At 42.7% G+C, this 20,662-nt stretch overlaps 1 protein-coding gene across 1 annotated transcript in view; it reads right to left on the minus strand.

The window, feature by feature from the left end:
• The window catches only part of zgc:113263 (uncharacterized protein LOC503753 homolog), a 44,552-nt gene that overhangs the window by 11,568 nt on the left and 12,322 nt on the right, over window positions 1-20,662 (minus strand). The window contains exons 9-12 of the mRNA XM_033989948.2: window positions 5,687-5,918; window positions 4,610-4,785; window positions 3,247-3,475; window positions 300-442 (exon numbers count right to left, since the gene is read on the minus strand). Of these exons, the coding sequence (XP_033845839.1) occupies window positions 300-442; window positions 3,247-3,475; window positions 4,610-4,785; window positions 5,687-5,918 (780 nt within the window). The remainder of the gene's footprint in view (window positions 1-299; window positions 443-3,246; window positions 3,476-4,609; window positions 4,786-5,686; window positions 5,919-20,662) is intronic.

The following is a 20,662-nucleotide window of genomic DNA, read 5'->3' on the forward strand; positions in this document are numbered from 1 at the left end:
TCACATTGTTTAGTTTATTGGTTTATTTTAACAGGGGCCATGTGTAAACGCATTAATCTCAGAAAAGAACAGATGCTTTACATCATGAATTGCTTTACATGAATTGTTAACCTTCCCCAGGAAGGTTAACAATTCAAATACATCCAAATATGCACCAATTTACAATCAAACCATGCATTCCTCCTTTCATTAAAAAAATAAATAAAAAAAATCACACTCCAGATTTCCACATCCAAAATTTAAAGTGGCTCAAATACAAAATTACTCATAGATTTAAAACCACAAGAATGGTACTGTACCCAGGTCCTGGTTGAAGTAAGCAGACAGGTCGTCGTCCTGCAGCTCCTCCAAGGCCCTGTCCACCTCGTCCTCCAGAGAGTGGTCCCTCGGCATAAACCGGGCCAGCTCAGAAAAGACACGGTCCTGCCCTCCTCCAACACAGCTGCAGAAAGTTTAATCGTTTAGTACAAGGACTTGTATCTATAATAACAAACAATGGTCCAACCTAGGGTTATCAGAAGTATTAAAAATCAGGTGCTAATCAATACTAAAACTAGTATTGAAAATAGGTACTCAACTGAGTCACTGGACAGAAATGAACCTTTCCTGAACTGAAACCAGTATAAGACCACACAGACTTGTGTACGCCCATGGACCACTATGGAACCTACCTGGGTGACGGAGGGATTATACAAATATAAGGACATGTGGCAGCATAAAAGAAAGTACATTATGATTTAATGTCAAAAATCACATTTTATTGTCCAAAGAAAGAGTGGTTTTTTATTATCACCTAGGTTCGAGCATCGAGCATCAGCATCGAGCATCAGCATCGAGCATCAGCATCGAGCATCAGCATCGAGCATCAGCATCGAGCATCGAAATCAAGATTGGGTACATTTCTGTGGGTATATTTCTAAAATTCCATAGAAATGAAAACTGACCTAATACAATGCGATGTTTGCAATCCTCCTAGTATTAAGTGCTTCCTTCTGCATGCTTTCTGCTAAGATTTGGACACATCATCATTAGTTCCGCCAAACCACAATGGGTGAATTATATCACAAGAACTCTGTTTTGATGGCCAGGTTATTTTCTTTCTAGATACCATACATTTTAGACTTTAAGCCACTACTTTTTTTTTTTTTTACCATGCTTTGAATCCTGCAGCCTATACAATGGTGGGGCTAATTTAAAGATTTTTACTGGCTAACAGCCACCGGGGGCACTCTCTAGCAGTATACGCAAAAGTGAAACAGACCTGGGGAAAGATTATGAAAAGAAGAATACACTAGTTTTGATTTTGAACTGTTTTGCACATCATGCACACACCTTCATCATGGAAAACACATGAAGAAATGCATATAATGCAGTTAAAAGGCAATGGATCTGGCCATCAAAGAAAGAAAACAGAGCCATTGCACGTAAGCTTGGCATTAATGAATCGATGGTGTGACATTGGAGGCGGCAGTGGGAAGAAGTTAGGCAATGTAAAAAGATGACAAATGCTTTCAGAGGAAATAAAAGCAGATGGCCTGTGTTAGGATGAACATACCTGCATGTTTTGAAAATAAAACAGTACTGTGTTGATGGGATGTTGGTGCCGTACTGCCGATTTTCAGGCAGTTTGTTAAATTAAAACACAAAAAGCCTCCGTGTACTGTCTTTCTGTGTAAATATCTGATATTACAACATATTTGTAACATGCGACTTATATTCAAGATGTGCTCAATAGTCCGAAATTTACGGTAGATAGATTAAATTTATCTATTTAATACGTGCAATGTAGGATGCTCCTCTAGCAAGGTACTCCTGATTATACCTAGCTACTTGCGACTAGCTCTAGACCTGGAGGAAGGTCCCAGATTTGCCTAAAGAGACGATACAGTATCCCTCAACATTTAAGCCAGTTTGAGAATGTGACACTAAATCTCATAAGGTATGCTGGGATGGTATAAAGTATCCACATTTAGTAATGAGCTTTACTATTACAGTTTTATTTCAATGTAAGAATGCTAAAGTTAATTAAAGCCGCAAGCGGCGATGATGGCCCTCGGCCCTCGCGCGACCTTCTGAGGCCATGAATGGATTCCCCAAATTTCATAGGAATCGGAAAATGTTGGCGTTTCACCCCTATGGTAGGGGGCGCTATAGTGTTCATTTTGATTAAAATTAACATTGCATTCCATTCATGCCCCAATCTCGCATATGTGATGTGAATGTGAGCTCTGTAGGGCAATGCCTGTGTTCGCGAGAGGACTTTGAAAAAACAGGAAACAAAGGCGTTTTTCGTCGGCGGTGTACGGGCGAACCGTGTGGAATTCGGAGAAAACGTGGATGTTTTATGAAAACCTATGTGTCTGGATGTGGCATGTGAAATCTGAGCTCATTTGGACCAAAAACCTGAGACTAGTAGCGTTTTGAAAACACGCTGCGAATGAAGCGGCGAATATTTGATCCAATATGGCCGACTTCCTGTCTGTCATAGGGCAGTGCTATAATTACATTTTTTGCTTCTCTCTATGAGCTCTATCACTGGTATGAATTTCGTCAAAATCTGAGTCGGGCCTCCCTATTAAATTGGAAATCTCAAAATTTCTAGGTGGCGCTGTCGAGCCGGTGTGCTTCGGACATTGTCGCGATGCCAATTTTATGAAATTTTTCGCCGAGCCGGTCGATCCTATACCTATATGTGGGACTTTTCGTCGACGTTCAGGGGGTGAATACTGCGTTTGTTTTGGCGGAAAAATAATAATAAGAAACCGAGGAAGAACAATGCCCCTCGCCATCACTTCGTGAGTGGCGAGGGCCAATAATAATAATAAGAAACCGAGGAAGAACAATGCCCCTCGAGTATTTACAGCAAGTTGCACACACAGAATAAGACAAAAAAGGACAAGATTTTGAGTTCTGCTGACCAGAAGATCTTCCTTCACACACACTCACTGATATACACTGTAAAAACTGTAAACACACTCCTCAGGGCTCTCCCTCTGTAGTTTCTGGACAGCCCGTAGCTATGCGGTTCACTTTTTCCTAGCTACACTGTAGCTCAATAAATCCTCCTGACTTTACATTTCAGATTCATGGTACTCTTTGACACTTACACCAGAAGCAAATATTTTTGGATGTGGATATGCTGAAATGAACTAAAATCCATTTAAAGATGAGGTACTCTATTGAATTACAGCATATAGCTTTAATAACTTTTTGGCTAATAATAATTGTAATGGTCCTATAACTCACTTGCTGTCGTAGCTCTGCCTGAACCTCGACTTGAGTCTTTTCATCCTCGTCTGGCACTGATCCGGCGTCCTGAAATATCCCAGAGCAGCCATCTTCTTTGAGACAATGTTGAACAGCTGAGCTCCACGGTGACCCCCGCTGGACCCCACCTGGTGCTTGTTCTCCCCCCAAATGTTGATCAGGGCCAGGGTCTCTGAGTCGGACCAAGTGGTGCGAGCACTGGAAGAAACTACAGACAGATGTGTTACTCAGAAATCAGTATTAGAATGAGGACTTAAGATCAATAAATGCATATGTAAATACATTATTCAGAAGTTTTTTTAATCTTCCTTATCACGCATTAGTTTTCATTATTGTGTGTGTGATAATTTGTTAGATTCTTTATTTTCTCATTTTATTTTCCGATTTTTGCACAGCACTTTGTTCCCATAGTGACATAAATGAACAATAGTAACTGTATTGTAACTGTTAGTGGGCCCTAGTTGCAAGTGTGGTTTTAGATTTAGCCAGCAGGTGGCCAGAAGTAAACAACTAGCTTGCAAAATGACAATCAGTCCATGATGTTTTGTGCTGTTCAATTTGAAACCATCCACTCATTTCAATGTGGCAATATGAGTAAGTTTTATGTTTAATATTAATGTTGGCAGCTATATTTATTACAATTTATATATGTTTGTTATACTTTATACACGCTAATTTCAGATGGGATAACAAAGCCTATTTGCATAGTGTAACTTTAATGGACACCATTTACCCTACGGTTTTCTGCTTACTGAATACTTTTGTATTTTGTATCATTGTAGTTTGGACAGATTTAATACAAAACTGTGTGAAACTGCAACACCTGCCTGTTCCTTGGAGGAAGTGATGCAAAAGAGAGTTTAGCTGGCTGTGAAAATCAATTAGGGCACAAGGTCACGTTGGGTGCAACAGTACAGTGACCGTTTATTATTCATTTAACTTTGTAAATGATGTTCTTGTAGAGTAAATTGTACAACAAGCACCATCTAATGATTAAGTATTTCAACTATTGTAAACCTGGAGTAAGAGCTGTTTTATTTATGTGTGAAAATAGATTTAAATACCAATTTCCTCCTTTTGTGATTTTGAAATTGCATAATATATGCAACTTACAATAAACATTGTACCTGTCGTCAAAGTTCAGTTAGACACATATAGAGCTCTGAAATAAATGTGATACATGTATTTTCCTAGAGCAGGTTGTTCCACTGCTCTTTTGTTTACTTTTTAATACATATACATCTGTATGGATGTTAGACTAAAAACATGGCAGATTTTCACAATAACTGTTGCTTTTAGATGTTCAATCCTGAGCTCCACACTCCACATTGTATTATCATACCCATATCCGTGGAGATGTCCAGAGGCAGGTTCTGTTCGATAAACTGCAGGTCGTCATCCATTTCTTGGTTTTCTTCTTCGTCTCCATCGTCTGCGTCACATGTGGAGTCTGGATCTGCACTGAGGATTCGCTCCAACTGGTCATAAAACTTACACTCCACTTTACCGTTCACACTGCTGTAAGACAAACAAGAGGCACATAATGTTTAGTTTAGTATTAAACTAAAACATAAGTAGATCATTATTTTTATATTGATGGCAAAATGCATCTAAAACAGCTTAATAACAGAAACAGGTACATTGATTTGTTGTTCAAAACTGCTGAACTGGCAAGTCATGCAGCAGATTGTCATTCAGATTCAGCAGATTTGTTATTCTTGAAAATTATATACATTTTTAGCCATCTTTCATTATGAATTAAGTTTTAGGGCTGTAGTTGACTAAAGATTTTATTTCTGTCGACCTATGCATTGATTAATGGACTAAAGGGGCGTGTGGCCTTGCTAAAAGTTCTCAAAATTATTAAGATCTCATGCAAAAACAACTCTATACACAGAGAAGAAGTAGTGAACACCATCTTTATAAGTGAAAAGGCAGTTTCAACGGTCCAGTCACTCCAAAACTCCAATTATACTTCTCATGTCTACTTTGGTACAAATAAATCCTTTTAATCTTAATTAAATAATTAGTTGAGCAATAAAAACTAGGGATGTAACAAAACCATAACCAAAATATTTCGATATCATATTGTTGAAAGTCCTACAATAATATATTGACTCACAAGCTCCTTTGCTTAAATGCATCCAATCCATTCCCATGTAGAAATAACTGTTAACAAGCACTTTCATATCTTTGGATTAAGGGAGTAATGGCTTGCACCAAAGGCTTGTCAAAGCATTTAAAAAAGGAAAAAGTAGCATTATTTACAATTCTTTTGTACTTGGATTCATACTGTGATAATAATGTACTGTCATATTTGGATATCATTACATCGCTAATAAAAACCTTGGTCGACTAAGACTCCATCAACTAAATGATCGACAAAATAACTCAAAGAAAGCTTTGTGCTTTCGTGTACCTGCTGACTTGTGTGAAGTATCTGCGTAGGCGTTTGATTCTGGACTTGCACTGCTCGGGCGTCCTCCGGTACCCGTGCTCACACAGTTTATGGGAGATCTGACTCAGAAGCTGTCGGTTCTTCAGTCGTCGAGGATTCACAACGTTCATACCCCAAACATCCAATAGAATCACAGTCTCCTCATCGGACCAGTGCACCTTAGAGTCTGAGCCCACTGATGGTTTGGGACTGTCTAAAATAAATCAAAAAGAAGACAACAAAATTTGTTAACTGTAGTTGACTGTCTGAAATATAGAGTAAGCGTCTGGGATTTCTTAAAAAAGACAGATTTTGCCACGTACAAAGTGTTGAAGCAAAATTGGACACTGGGAACACTTGACTGATTCACAAATAATTAGCATAATTGTTAAGTAATTCAAGGTTTTTGGGAACATAGAAAAAGTAATAATTTTTATAGCCCAAAAACATAAATCATCTAATTGACAAGCAGAGAGTAGAATGACAATTTAACTGGGCAGTTATGTTACACACATATTATAATATATAATATGATATACATCATACACACACACGCACACACACACACACACACACACACAATGGCTTGCAAAAGTACTCATCCCCCTGGAACTTTTCACATATTGTCACGTCACAACCGCAAGTTTAAATACATTTTCTTAGCATTTTATGTGAATGAGCAACACAAAATGGCACACAAGTGCGAAGTGAAAGGAAATATTTTATAAGATTTCGAAAAAAAAAAACAAAAAACTGAAGCGTGCAAGAATATTCGACCCTCTTTTTATTGAATGCAACCAATTGCTTTTAGAAGTTGCATGATGAAAGATTGAATGTTGACCTAATGACTAAAAAGAGTCGACCTGTGTATAATCTTGTCTCAGTATAAATGCAGCTGTGCTGTGAAGGCCACAGAAGTTTGTTAAGTGTGTTTCTGGAGCAAACACAAAATGAAGTCAAAGGAGCACACCAGACAGGTCAGAAAAAAAGTTGTGGTGAAATTTAAAGCAAAAGACTTGAGACTGGGGCGGAGGTTCACCTTCCAGCAGGACCACAATCCTAAACATAAAGCCAAAGTGACGATAGAATGGTTTAAAGCAAAACATGACCGCTGTTCAATCAATCCAATCCTTTTTATTTATTCTGCAAAAGAAATTAAATCCATGTGAAAAACAAGTAAAAAAATAAAAAGTAAGCTTCTATGTGTATTTAAAGTCCTTATACTGAAAAATTCACCTTATTTATTGAATGACTCCCGTGTGTGTGTGTGTGTGTGTGTGTGTATATATATATATTATATATATATATATATATATATATATATATATATATATATATATATATATATATATATATATATGTGTGTGTGTGTATATATGTGTATGTATGTATGTATATATATATATATATATACATACTATATCAGTGGTCCCTCGCTATATCGTGGTTGACCTTTTGTGGTCGCGCTGATTTTTTTGTGTGCAATTTTGCATGATTTTTTTTTTGCATATAAACGCGCATTGATTGGTTAAGAGACTGTAGACCATTGTCAATCAGGATGCAAAACACAATCTCCTCCGTGCCATGTTTTCTGTACAGTACAGAATGCATTCAGCTGGTCAAATTTACATAAATGTTTGATTAACTCTACAGCGGAGCAGTGCCAGGATGAAGAGGCACGGTCAAAGGAATACGTGTGAGTCACTATTAATTAAATAAGAGAGAAATGTGAGAAAATGTTAATGCCTGAGAAAAGTGTATAAAGTATATATAATAATTGTAAAAAATAGCTTCTGGTGACGTCATCCTAAGGATTGGCAGCCTAGAGCAATAGTTCTCCTGCATTTTATTTATTTCTCCCCATAAAAGTATCAGGATTTAAAATATTTTAGAATGCAAGGCAAGAACGTGATGAACATGGGGAAGAGGGACGCAAGGCATAAAACTACGACCGAAGACTGGTTAAGTGAACAAAATGCCGTAGATGCCACGCCACCTTGGGAGTGTAACAAAGAAGCTAATAATAGTGCCAATGATGATTCAAGTGCCACCAATTTGGCAATGGTGCTAGGAGAAATATGTGACTTTCATAAGGAATTCCAAGACTTCAAATCCGACTTGACCAGTGTAAACCAAAAAATAACAGAAGCAGAGACTCGAATCGCAGAGAGACCTAGTCCTGTTGAGGACTAGGTCCAGATCACGGAGCAAGTGCTGGCTAAGATGATAAACGTTATGAGCAAACAAGAAAGCAAACTGATTGACTAAGAGAGCAGGTCTCGAAGGGAGAACCTAAGAGTGTATAATATCCCAGAAGGAGCGGAAGGTTCATTGTGAATTTTGTTGAAAAAGTACTTTGGGGCAGTTTGGACAGTCCATTACCCTGGACATTGAAAGAGCCCACAGGGTAGGAGCCCCCAATCCAAATAGGAACGGCGAAGATAAGCCCTGCTCAATAATAAGATTCGCTGCTTCACAACCAAAGAGGAGGTTTTATGCAAAGCATGGGTCAAAAAGGCGGTACTTCTGGAGGGACAAATAATATACTTTGGCTTCAGCATAGTCTCTGCATTTCTGCAGGATATTTGGAGGACAATCATGGTTAAATGAGTACTAAAGGGACAAAACATCTGATTTCAAGCAGCCTGCCCCGCTAAACAGAGGGTATTTTATCAAGACGGGACAGTGCTTAATCTGACGGTGGAGGAGGCGACAGCAGACATGAGAACCAGGGGATTCCTGGTCACAAACATTACAATGAAGGAGAGCCTAACAGAGCAGCTGCTGCGGAAGGCGTAGAAAGTGGCGGGGACACGGATACAAGAAACTTAAGTAATACTGAACATGAGAAACTACCGGTAATGAGAATTGGATTTGCAAACATATTTTCCTCTTCATACAAGTCCGTAGATGAGGGGTGGTGATTCTTATTTCAAAAAAGCTAAACTTTGAAAAATCATTTGAAGTGAAAGAGGGGACATTTGTATTAGTACGGGGTAGTATAGATGGGAATCCAAACATTCATGAGCGTTTATGCACAGCCTGGGAGCCACTCGAGTTTCTTTAAAAAAATTATTAATACAGTACAGTAACAGAAACGCAGAGGTTCTTAATATGTGGTGGGGACCTAAACATCTGTCTGCAACCAGAATTGGATAGTTCTAACAGAAAGGTTCCTGAATCGAACACTTTATATAAGAAGGTCTTCTTTTTTTTGAGGAAGTTTGTCTGATTGATATTTGGAGAGATCTTTTCCCCATGAGGCGTGACTACTCTCTCGATTCAGCTCCACACTCACTTTATACCAGAACTGATTACTTTTGGAACAAAGACAAAATTCAAACTTGTGAGATGGGAACAATGGATACGAGTGATCATGCACCTTTGTTTCTGTTGGTCAATTTGAGTCCGAAAGTCACTAAATGAAAATTAAATCCATACCAGCTCAAAGATATCAACTAGTTAAGAAATAAATGAGTTTCTCGATATAAATGATAATGGAGACGTCTCACCTCCAATACTCTGGGACACACTAAAAGCTGTCATAAGAGGAAAAATTATAGCAATAACCTCTTATAAAAAAAATAAAAAAAAAGACAAAAGGATAGGGGACCTACAAACTGATTTAAAAGAATTGGTAAATAAAAATTAACAGACCCCTTTATCAAATGTTTTGAAAGAATTAAAAATGTTATAAATGAAATATTTATAACATTTGAAATACCCCTCCCCGAACCGCCACCTTAACGTGGTGGAGGGGTTTGAGCACCCGAATGATCCTGGGAGCTATGTTGTCGGGGGCTTCATCCCCCTGGTAGGGTCACCCATGGCAAACAGGTCCTTGGAGACGGGTCTGACTAAGAGCGGTTCCGAAGCCCACCATGAAGAGAAATCCAACAAGACCAGTTACGTCGCCCGGACTGGTGTTACCGGAGTCCGTCCCTGGAGCCAGGCCTGGGATGGGTGCACGGTGGCGAGCGCCTGGTGGTCGGGCCTTTCCCCACAGGGCCCGGCCGAGCCCAGCCCAAAGGAACGACGTGGGGCCATCCTCCCATGGACCCACCACCTGCGGGAGGAGCCATGAGGGGTGGGTGCAGAGAGATCCGGGCGGCCGCCACGTGTTGGAGTTCACCCTGGTGAACGAGAGGGTCGTGTCCCTGCGCCTCCGGGTCGGGGACAGGTCTCTCACTGTTGTGTCGGCCTACGGGCCAAACAGCAGTGCAGAGAACCCAGCCTTCTTGGAGTCCCTGGGAGGGGTACTAGACAGTGCACCAACCGGGGACTCCGTTGTTCTCCTGGGGGACTTCAATGCCCATGTGGGTAATGACAGTGACACCTGGAGGGGCGTGATTGGGAGGAATGGCCTCCCCGATCTGAACCCGAGAGGTGTTCTGTTATTGGACTTCTGTGCTAGTCACAGTTTGTCCGTAACAAACACCATGTTCGAGCACAAGGGTGTCCATCGGTGCACGTGGCACCAGGACACTCTAGGTCAGAGGTCGATGATCGATTTTGTTGTCATGTCATCTGATCTCCGGCCGCGTGTCTTGGACACTCGGGTGAAGAGAGGGGCTGAGCTGATCATCACCTGGTGGTGAGTTGGATCCGCTGGCGGAGGAGGAAGCCGGACAGACCTGGCAGGCCCAAGCGCATTGTGAGGGTCTGCTGGGAATGTCTGGCGGAGCCCTCTGTCAGAGGGGTCTTCAACTCCCACCTCCGGGAGAGCTTCTCCCTGATCCCGGGGGAGGCTGGGGACATGGACTCTGAGTGGGCCATGTTCTCCACCTCTATTGTCGATGCGGTTGCTCGTAGTTGTGGTCATCAGGTCTGCGGTGCTTGTCGTGGCGGCAATCCCCGAACCCGGTGGTGGACACCGGAAGTAAGGGATGCCGTCAGGCTGAAGAAGGAGTCCTATCGAGCCTTGTTGGCTCGTGGGACTCCTGAGGCAGCTGATGAGTAGCGGCGGGCCAAGCGTGCCGCGGCTCGGGCAGTCGCAGAGGCAAAAACTCGGGGTTGGGAGGAGTTCGGGGAGGCCATGGAGGAGGACTATCGGACGGCCTCAAAGAGATTCTGGCAAAGCATCCGACGCCTCAGGAGGAGGAAGCAGTGCTTCACCAACACTGTTTACAGTGCGGGTGGAGAGCTGCTGACCTCGACTGGGGATGTTGTCAGGCGGTGGAAGGAATACTTTGAGGATCTCCTCAATCCCATTGTCACGTCTTCCAAGGAGGAAGCAGAAACTGGGGACCCGGAGGCGGACTCGTCCATCACCCTGGCTGAAGTCACTGAGGTGGTTGGCAAGCTCCTCGGTGGCAAGGCTCCGAGGGTGGACGAGATCCGTCCTGAGTACCTCAAGTCTCTGGATGTTGTTGAGCTGTCTTGGCTGACACGTCTCTGCAACATCGCGTGGTGGTCGGGGACAGTGCCTGTGGAATGGCAGACCGGGGTGGTGGTCCCTCTGTATAAGAAGGGGGACCGGAGGGTGTGTTCCAATTATAGGGGAATCACACTCCTCAGCCTTCCCGGTAAGGTCTATTCCAGGGTGCTGGAGAGGAGAATCCGACCGATAGTCGAACCTCGGACTCAGGAGGAGCTGTGTGGTTTTCGTCCTGGTCGCGGAACACTGGACCAGCTCTATACTCTCCATCGGGTCCTTGAGGGTTCATGGGAGTTTGCCCAACCAGTCCACATGTGTTTTGTGGATCTGGAGAAGGCATTCGACTGTGTCCCTCGTGGTGTCCTTTGGGGGGTGTTCTGGGAGTATGGGGTCCGGGGCTCTTTGCTAAGGGCTGTCCGGTCCCTGTATGACCGGAGCAGGAGCTGTGTTCGCATTGCCGACAGTAAGTCAGACCTGTTCCCGGTGCATGTTGGACTCCGCCAGGGCTGCCCTTTGTCACCGGTTCTGTTCATTATATTTATGGACAGAATTTCTAGGTCCAGCCAGGGGCCGGAAGGGGTCTGGTTTGGGAACCACAGGATTTCATCTCTGCTGTTTGCAGATGATGTTGTCCTGATGGCTTCTTTGAGCCAGGACCTGCAGCAGGTACTGGGGCAGTTTGCAGCCGAGTGTGAAGCGGCTGGGATGAGAATCAGGTCCTCCAAATCCGAGGCCATGGTTCTCGACCGGAAGTGGCTCAGTGGTTAGAGTGTTGGTCCCCCAACCCGAAGGTCGGAGGATCGAGTCCCGCTCGGACCAAGTTCTGTCGTTGTGTCCTTAGGCAAGACACCCACATTGCCTAGTATGAAAGTGGTGTGTGTGTGAATGATAGGTGGTCGGAGGGGCCGATGGCGCAGATTGGCAGCCTCGCTTCCGTCAGTCTCACCAGGGCAGCTGTGGCTACAATAGTAGCTTACCATCACCAAGTGTGGAAATGAATGAATAATGACTATAGTGGAGCGCTTTGAGAGGCTTTGACAAGCCTGTAAAGCGCATTACAAGTGTAAGGCATTATTATTATTATTATTACCGGGCAGCACAGATGAAGACCATCATATACTGGTGAGATGTATCATACAATGCTCAATGGAAAAGTATTGAGGAGAAAACCTTCTCTGTCAATACAAGCGACCTTGGCAGACCCATTTGTACAAAAATATACAGGTCGGATGGGTAGTCCCTGCATTGGGTGTATTCCCTCTGTGTGGAAAAATGTAGTGAAAGAATACAAATTGGATACAGACATCACAGTTCTGAAGTGGTATGCATATGATGCTGATCATAATAAAAAACTTATTTCATTTCTATATAAATTTATGACAAAACATAACTCCCACTCAACTGGGAAGGTTAAGGCACTATGGTAGAAAGAAGCAGGAATAAACATCAGAAGCATGCTCCAAGATGCAAACCTGTTGAAATTCATAGGAGAATGTCAACTGTGTATGGTGCCACATGTTTCAGCCAAAAAAAATGTCTACAAGTGGGCTAAATTGTTTAAAGAAGGACGGAGCAGTGTTGAGGATGAAGGCAGGCCTGGGAGGCCTACAGAAGTGAGGTGTCCTGAGGTGATCGAACCATACACAGTTGACATTCTCCTATGAATTTCAATGGGTTTGCACCCTTCAGCAGCCAAAAACTTGATAACTGACCGCTGTTCAATCCTGGAGCATGCTTCTTGGTTGGCCATCTTTGTTAATTGCCAAAACTCTCAAAGTTTTTTTTTTAATCTGCAAAAGAAATTAAATCCATGTGAAAAACAAGTAAAACAAACAAACAAACAAAAGTAAGCTTCTAACTGTATTAAAAGTCCTTATACCGAAAAAATTCACCTTATTTATTGAATTACTCTCGTATATACACACACATACATATACTGCAAGTTCTCCCACTTAGAAATCATGGAGGGGTCTGAAATTTTCATCTTAGGTGCATGTCCACTGTAAGAGAAATCTGGAAATCACATTGTATGATTTTTGAAATAATTTATTTGTATGTTACTGCTGCAAATAAGTATTTGAACATCTGCCTATCAGCTAGAATTCTGACCCTCAAAGACCTGTTAGTCCACCTTTAAAAAGTCCACCTCCACTCCACTTACTATCCTAAATTAGAAGCACCTGTTTGAGGTCGTTAGCTGCACAAAAACACCTGTCCACCCCATACAATCAGTAAGACTCCAACTACTAACATGACCAAGACCAAAGAACTGTCAAAATGCACAAGAGACAAAATTGTAGACCTCCGCAAGGCTGGAAAGGGCTTTGGAACAGTTGCCAAGCAGCTTGGTGAAAAAAGATCCACTGTTGGAACAATTATTAGAAAATGGAAGAAGCTAAACATGACAGTCAATCAGCCTCGGACTGGGGCTCCATGCAAGATCTCACCTCGTGGGGTCAATGATCCTAAGAAAGGTGAGGAATCAACCCAGAACTACACGGGATGAGCTGGTCAATGACCTGAAAAGAGCTGGGACCACCGTTTCCAAGGTTACAGTTAGTAATACACTAAGACGTCATGGTTTAAAATCACAAGTTTGCCAATGACCATTTGGATGATCCAGAGGAGTCATGGGAGAAAGTCATGTGGTCAGATGAAACCAAAATAGAACTTTTGGTCTTAATTCCACTCGCCGTGTTTGGAGGAAGAAGAATGATGAGTACCATCCAAAGAACACAACAATGCTCACCTTAAAATCTGCTCTCGATGTTGTAGCTCCACTAAAACAGATAAGCATTAAACCAAGACCTCCGGCTCCATGGTATACGTTACAGCTCAGGACACTCAAACATGTAAGACACACAGAGAAGCTTTGGCGCCGCTTGCGCTCTGAGCAGTCTCTGAAGGCATGGAAGCTCTGCCTGCTCACTTATAAGGCCGCTCTGCGGGAAGCCCGAACCAGATACTATTAAAATCTAATAGAAGTAAACAAAAATAACCCCAGATTTCTGTTCAGCACTGTAGCCAGGCTGACAAACTCCCACACTGCTAATGAGTCTCTTATCCCCTCGAACATTAGTTGTGATGACTTTCTTCAATTCTTCGATTACAAAATTACAACCATTAGAGACAAAATCAACAAAGCTACTCCTAAAATCAGCTCTGAGCAAATCCAGTCTGTAATACCAATATCCCACATAGATCCTCTAATAACATTAGATAAATTTACTCCTGTTGATGAGGTGGAGATTACTTCAGCCATCATGTCGTCCAAACCATCAACCTGTTTGCTCGACCCTATTCCAATCAGACTCCTCAAAGAAGCCCTCCCCCTAATAATAGATTCCATCCATAACATAATACATATGTCGTTAGAAAATGGCTATGTTCCTCAGTCCTTTAAGTATGCTGTGATTAAACCCCTTTTGAAACAACCTAACCTAAATCCTGATGATGCCAACTATAGACCTATCTCTAATCTTCCCTTCCTCTCAAAAATTCTAGAACGAGTGGTGGTAAAACAGCTCTGCCGCCACCTGCAGGACAATAATATATTTGAAAAATATCAATCTGGATTCAGAGCTCACCACAGCACAGAGACTGCACTGCTTAAAGTAAGAAATGACTTACTACTAGCTGCTGATAACGGGCTGGCTTCAGTCCTGGTCCTACTGGACCTCAGTGCAGCGTTTGACACCATTGATCACAACATTCTACTGCAGAGGTAAGAATGTGACATTGGAATCAGAGGGACCGCCCTCAAATGGTTTAAATCCTATCTATCAGATAGGTACCAGTTTGTTAGTATAAACCAGAGCACCTCTCCCTGTTCTAAAGTAGCCTGTGGTGTTCCACAAGGATCTGTGCTTGGTCCAATCCTATTTACTCTGTATATGTTGCCATTGGGTAACATTATCAGAAAACATGGCATTAATTTTCACTGCTATGCTGATGATACTCAGCTGTACTTATCAATGAAACCAAATCAGACTGATCAAATAGATAAACTCAGTGCCTGTGTGAAGGACATCAAAACCTGGATGACCTTGAATTACCTGCTCTTAAATCCTGAAAAAACAGAGGTCATTGTCGTTGGTCCCAAAGGTCAAAGAGATTCTCTGTCGGACCAGATAATCTCACTTGACAATGTGAGTATAGATTCTAGCCCTACTGTAAAAAATCTTGGAGTCCTATTTGATCAAAATCTCTCATTCACAGCCCATATAAACATAGCTTGTAAAACCGCATACTTTCACCTGCGAAATATAACTATATAAATATTTTACCTAAAAATGATGCTGAAAAACTCATCCATGCATTTGTTACTTCCAGACTTGATTACTGTAATTCTCTGCTCGCCGCCTGCCCCAAAAGTACTATAAGGAGCCTCCAGTTGGTCCAAAATGCAGCGGCCAGAGTCCTAACAGGAACTAAAAGAAGAGACCACATCAGTCCTGTACTAAAATATCTGCACTGGCTTAGCTTAGAATCAAATTCAAAGTCCTCCTCCTGACATACAAAACCCTAAACGGTATGGCCCCATCCTATCTGCAAGATGCTATTGTCCCGTACCAGCCAAACAGAGCACTCCGCTCTCAGAATGCAGGACTATTAGTGGTTCCTAGAGTGTCCAAAAGTACAGTGGGAGGGAGAGCATTCAGTTACCAAGCTCCTGTGCTATGGAATCAACTCCCTGCTGATGTTAAACAGGCCCCCACAGGTTCTGTATTTAAGACCAGGCTTAAAACCTTCCTCTTCGGTATAGCTTATGACCAGGTTACTTAGTGAGGGAGATAGGGAGTGACATTAACCCTATAGCATCGGATGCTATTGCCGCCGATAGGTTCGCGGTTGCGGACTTTCCATTACCGTAACTCCGCAACCGATTGCACTATCATGTAAATTCAAACGGTGTCTCAAAGCAGAGGCATGGGGCTCTTTAAATGTGTTATTGTCATTACGGTAATGTGCTTACGTTGTCCCTCGGGATTCTCACAGTCACTGCTGAGGCGTCACTCTGGGGAGCCTCGCAGTCGTAGTGGGAGTTACAGTTTGTTCATCAAGTTTTTGCCATCATTTACATCGTTGGGCAGGTAGTATTATTTGGCCATGTTTTCAAAGCGAAAAACAGGGAAGAAGGAGGCGGATTTTGTGGCAGACAGCGTCTAGAAAGACGCTTGTCTGGTGGGCGGAGGAGACGCACCCGGTCTGCGGTCCTCTCACTCCAGGTAAGTGTCCTCAAAGACGACATTTCATTATCTAAATTATAACAGCTAACGTGCAAAGAAGGCTTGTATGTTACAGTAAATCTGCTATTTCTGTAAAGTTGTGCTAAGTACAGTACTGGTGTTCTATAGTAGATACTACGTGCGAAAATCTGTATTACGCGGGAGTAAAGCTGCTTGCCGCGAGTTGAAGTATTGGCGCGCGTAACAGTTTTTGAAGCGCCAAAAATAGTATCCTTTACTATATTGCAAATAAAATACTAATCTAGTATATGCATATGTAAAACCATTAGACACATAAGCACTAAATTATTAATGCATTGTGGACAAATTCATTGGCAAAATAGAAACACCAAATAAAATATGCTGTGAGTCATTCAGAGACAGTGCATGTTCTACCTCCATGTTCTACAGGAGGTAGAACATGCACATGCATGTTCAAAACACATTGTTCATTGATAATGACTGATATAATTTATTACAACATTGTTATTGCAACTGTCAGACAACTAAATCATGTTTTGATTGTTTTTTGTTTTTTTTGCAACAAGCCATGTCATGGAACCTTTGAGGGGTCGCTGTAGGCAACGGGGGCGAAAGAGAGGAGGTGACAGGAGCAGGTCACCCCACAGTCCAGCTTCTACGTCAGGAGTAAAGCAGGATTGTTTGAGGAGGTCAGCACGGGTACCCAAGCCACCACAGCACCTCATAGAGGAGGGTGTCTCCATGGAGGTGGACAGTGCTGAGGAGGCAGTGAGCGAAGGAGAGACTGTCTTGCCAGATTCACCTGAGCAAGTAATAAACTGAAGCAAATCTGTCTTTTTATCACAATGTTATCATACAATTATCACACAAAAATATTTTTTTGTTATCGTTTTCTTTTTTTCAGTATGAATTTGAGAGATGGGCCATCTGGTGGCCACAGTAGTTGCAGGGGGGGCACTTTCACGAGCCGCTCAACACCTAGTCCCACTTCCAGGGCATGGAAGACAGAAGAGGATCCTGATGTGGCGCCACCAAAACTGAAGTTTGTTCCCAGGCAGACACCAGGAATCCAAGCTCCTCTAAATAGTGGGACATGCACTCCTCTCAACATTTTCTCCAGGTTTTTTGATGCAGAGGTGTGGAGGCTACTATGCTCCAACACTAACAAAAGTGCGGCTCGACACCAGAAGAGAGGGAGAAAATATCACTGGACTGATATAACCCCTGAGAAGCTGAAGAAATTCACTGGTCTTCTGCTCTACATGGGAGTGATGAACCTCCCTAAAATGACAGACTTCTGGAGACAACAGACTATCTTTGAAGTGCCCTTTCCCACTATGGTCATGACACGGGACAGGTTCAAGAGCATTTTGTCCTTTTTCCACATCAGTGACCCTGAAGAAGATGGCCAAAATGACCTTGCCAGGGGAACTGAGAAGTATGACCTTCACCGTGTCCAGCCACTTCTTGATATGCTGTAGACCCGCTGCATGGCTGTTTACCATCCTCGACAGCACATTTCGGTGAATGAACAGATAGTAGCCACCAAAGCAAGGCTGTCCTTCAAACAGTACATGAGGGACAAGCCTACTGGGGCCAGAAATTTTTTGTACTGGCAGACAAGAATGGCTACACCGTCGACTACCAGCTGTACACGGGAAAGTCCAAATCCATAAGCTCAGTGAATGGACTGTCATTTGATGTTGTTTCCTCCCTTGTCAACAAGGACTACTTGGGAAATGTATATTGTCTATTGTGACAATTTTTACACCAGCCCACAACTATTCCGCCACCTGGGTCAGCAACGGTTTGGAGCCTTTGGAACTTACAGACAGGGGAGGATCGGGGTTCCCACAACAACAGAGAACGCCCTGACAAAGAGATCTCCACGAGGGTCCATTTGCTGGTTGAGGGACGGAGACCTTTTATTTGTGAAGTGGATGGACACAAGGGAGGTGTCTATGTGTACAAATGTCCACTCGGTGTACGCTGGCGAGACAGTGCTGCGGTGGAGGAAGAAGGCAGATGGCACATATGAACGGGTGCCTATCCCCAGGCCCACAGTGGTGGGCGAGTACAACCGTTACATGGGAGGAGTGACATGTCTGACCAGCTGCTGGTCACACGGTCACACAGAAAAACAAGGAGGTGGTACATCACCGTTTTCCAACACATGTTGGACATTGCTGTTACCAACAGCTTTATTATTTTCAAAGAGATGTCGACCATCCGTGGCGAGAGACCCCCCCACAAGGCACGACTTCCAATTCAATTCAATTGAATTAATTTATTTTTGTAACGCCCAAAATCACAACAACAGTTGTCTCGAAGGGCGTTCATGTTTTGGTTGATGGGGGAAACCGGAGAACCCGAAGGAAACCCATCCAGACATGGGGAGAAACATAAAAAACTCCACACAAAAAGGCCTGGGCGACCCGGGGATCGAACCAAACCCTCTTGCTGTGAGGCATGAGTGTTGCCACTCAGCCACCGTGCTGCCTACACACAAAAACAAAACAACAGGAAAAAACAGACAAAACAAAAAAAATCGGCCAGGCAAGGAGGAGGAAGACTTCCAGGAGATGCTCACATCACAACTTTTAGGAGTTCCCCTAAAAACAAAGCCCAAAGTGCCCACATCCAACCACCTCCCTGTCCCCACCAGTTCTGGACAATCAAAAAGCCAAAAGGTCAACAAGGGACAGCGTCAGTGCGTGCTCTGCAAACGCTGCACTCCCTGGCAGTGTGAGGAGTGTAAGGTGGGGCTTTGCATGCAGCTGGACAGGAATGGTTTCAGGATGTACCACACACACACTGAATCAGAACTGTAAAAGACATTGAAAGCCCTTCATTTTGTAAATTATTGTATATAATGTTTCACTGTTTGTGTTTATATTTCAGTTAATTTTGTAAATTATTGTATATGTTGCACTGTTCGTGTTTATATTTCTATTCATTTTGTAAATGTATATAATATTGCACTGTTGATTTAATGTTCAATTTCCTCTTCATTGAAATATAAAATAATTTCTGATTTTCTTATTTTTGTTTTTTCACTTGTTATTGTACATAATGATCAATGCACTGATTTTAAACCATTTCTAAATATTCCCAAAAAGGATATTTTACTAAAGATTACAAACTCATAAGCTGCAGAACTTCAGTAAGTCTTTTGTAGACATTCCAAAAAATTTGACCTGGCAAAATCATTGTCTTAGCTGCAAAAACGCCTGACATTTTTTTTATAGGAAGGGCTGTAAAAACCTAACCCTAAGTACAATCTGCATAATCTCTTGTATAAATATTGATTATTGTTCAAATATGTTTTATAAAGTGTTTCTGAGCTAGCCAGATAGTTTTTTTTTTATCTTTGCTTGCATAAAAGTTACACAAAAGTACATTCTTTTTAATATTTTTCTTCTACTTAAACTGGTATTACACATTTATTTGATGCATCAAAATAAAAATAAGGACAGATTTGTAAAATAGAGGTAGTTGTGTGAAAAAGGGCAAAAGTACATGCTGATACTTCATTTAACATGATTTTTATGGCTTAAAAAAAGAAAAAAAGTCTAGGCGAGCTATAATGGTCTATAATGTGCTCAGTCCTTAAAGGGTTAAGATAGGCTGCAGTAGGAGTTAACTAGCTGGGGGAAGTATGGCAACCTGAGCACTATCCTCTGCTTCCTCCTATTTTCAGCAATGCTATTCACATGTTTTCCCCTGTCCCACTCCCCCTGTGGAGTGTAACTCTTTCAGATGCCCCGATGACAGCTGGACCCTCTCCTCCTCCCCGCCTGGCCCTCCTCCACCCGCCTCCCTCTCCTCCTCGCCCGGCTCCCTCTCCTCCTCGCCCGGCTCCCTCTCCTCCTCGCCCGGCTCTCCTCCTCCTCGCCCGGCTCTCCTCCTCCTCGCCTGGCCGATTTTTCTTATTTTGTCTGATTTTTCCTGTTGTTTAATTTTCCTGTTTGTTTTTGTGTGTAGGCAGCACGGTGGCTGAGTGGCAACACTCATGCCTCACAGCAAGAAGGTTTGGTTTGATCCCCGGGTGAGCACGTCATCTGTTGGGGCCTTGTCCTTGATGTACTTATGGATGTTGGATATTTCATCTTGGACTGTGGCTCTCACGCTCACTAGTCCTCGGCCTCTTTCCTTATAGCTCGTGTACAGTCACAGGATGCTGAATTTGGGATGGAACCCGCCATGATGCTCAGGAGCTTTCAGGTCTTAACATCTGTGGTCTGTATCTCCTCCTTTGGCCAGCTTATGATTCCTGCTGAGTATCTGATTACTGGCAGGGAGTAGCTGTTTATTGCCCGAGTCTTGTTCTTGCCATTGAGCGGACTCCTTAGTCTGAGGCATTTGGCCGTG

Source organism: Periophthalmus magnuspinnatus, chromosome 23 (genome assembly GCF_009829125.3).
Source record: "Periophthalmus magnuspinnatus isolate fPerMag1 chromosome 23, fPerMag1.2.pri, whole genome shotgun sequence".
In the NCBI taxonomy this organism is placed as follows: domain Eukaryota; kingdom Metazoa; phylum Chordata; class Actinopteri; order Gobiiformes; family Gobiidae; genus Periophthalmus; species Periophthalmus magnuspinnatus.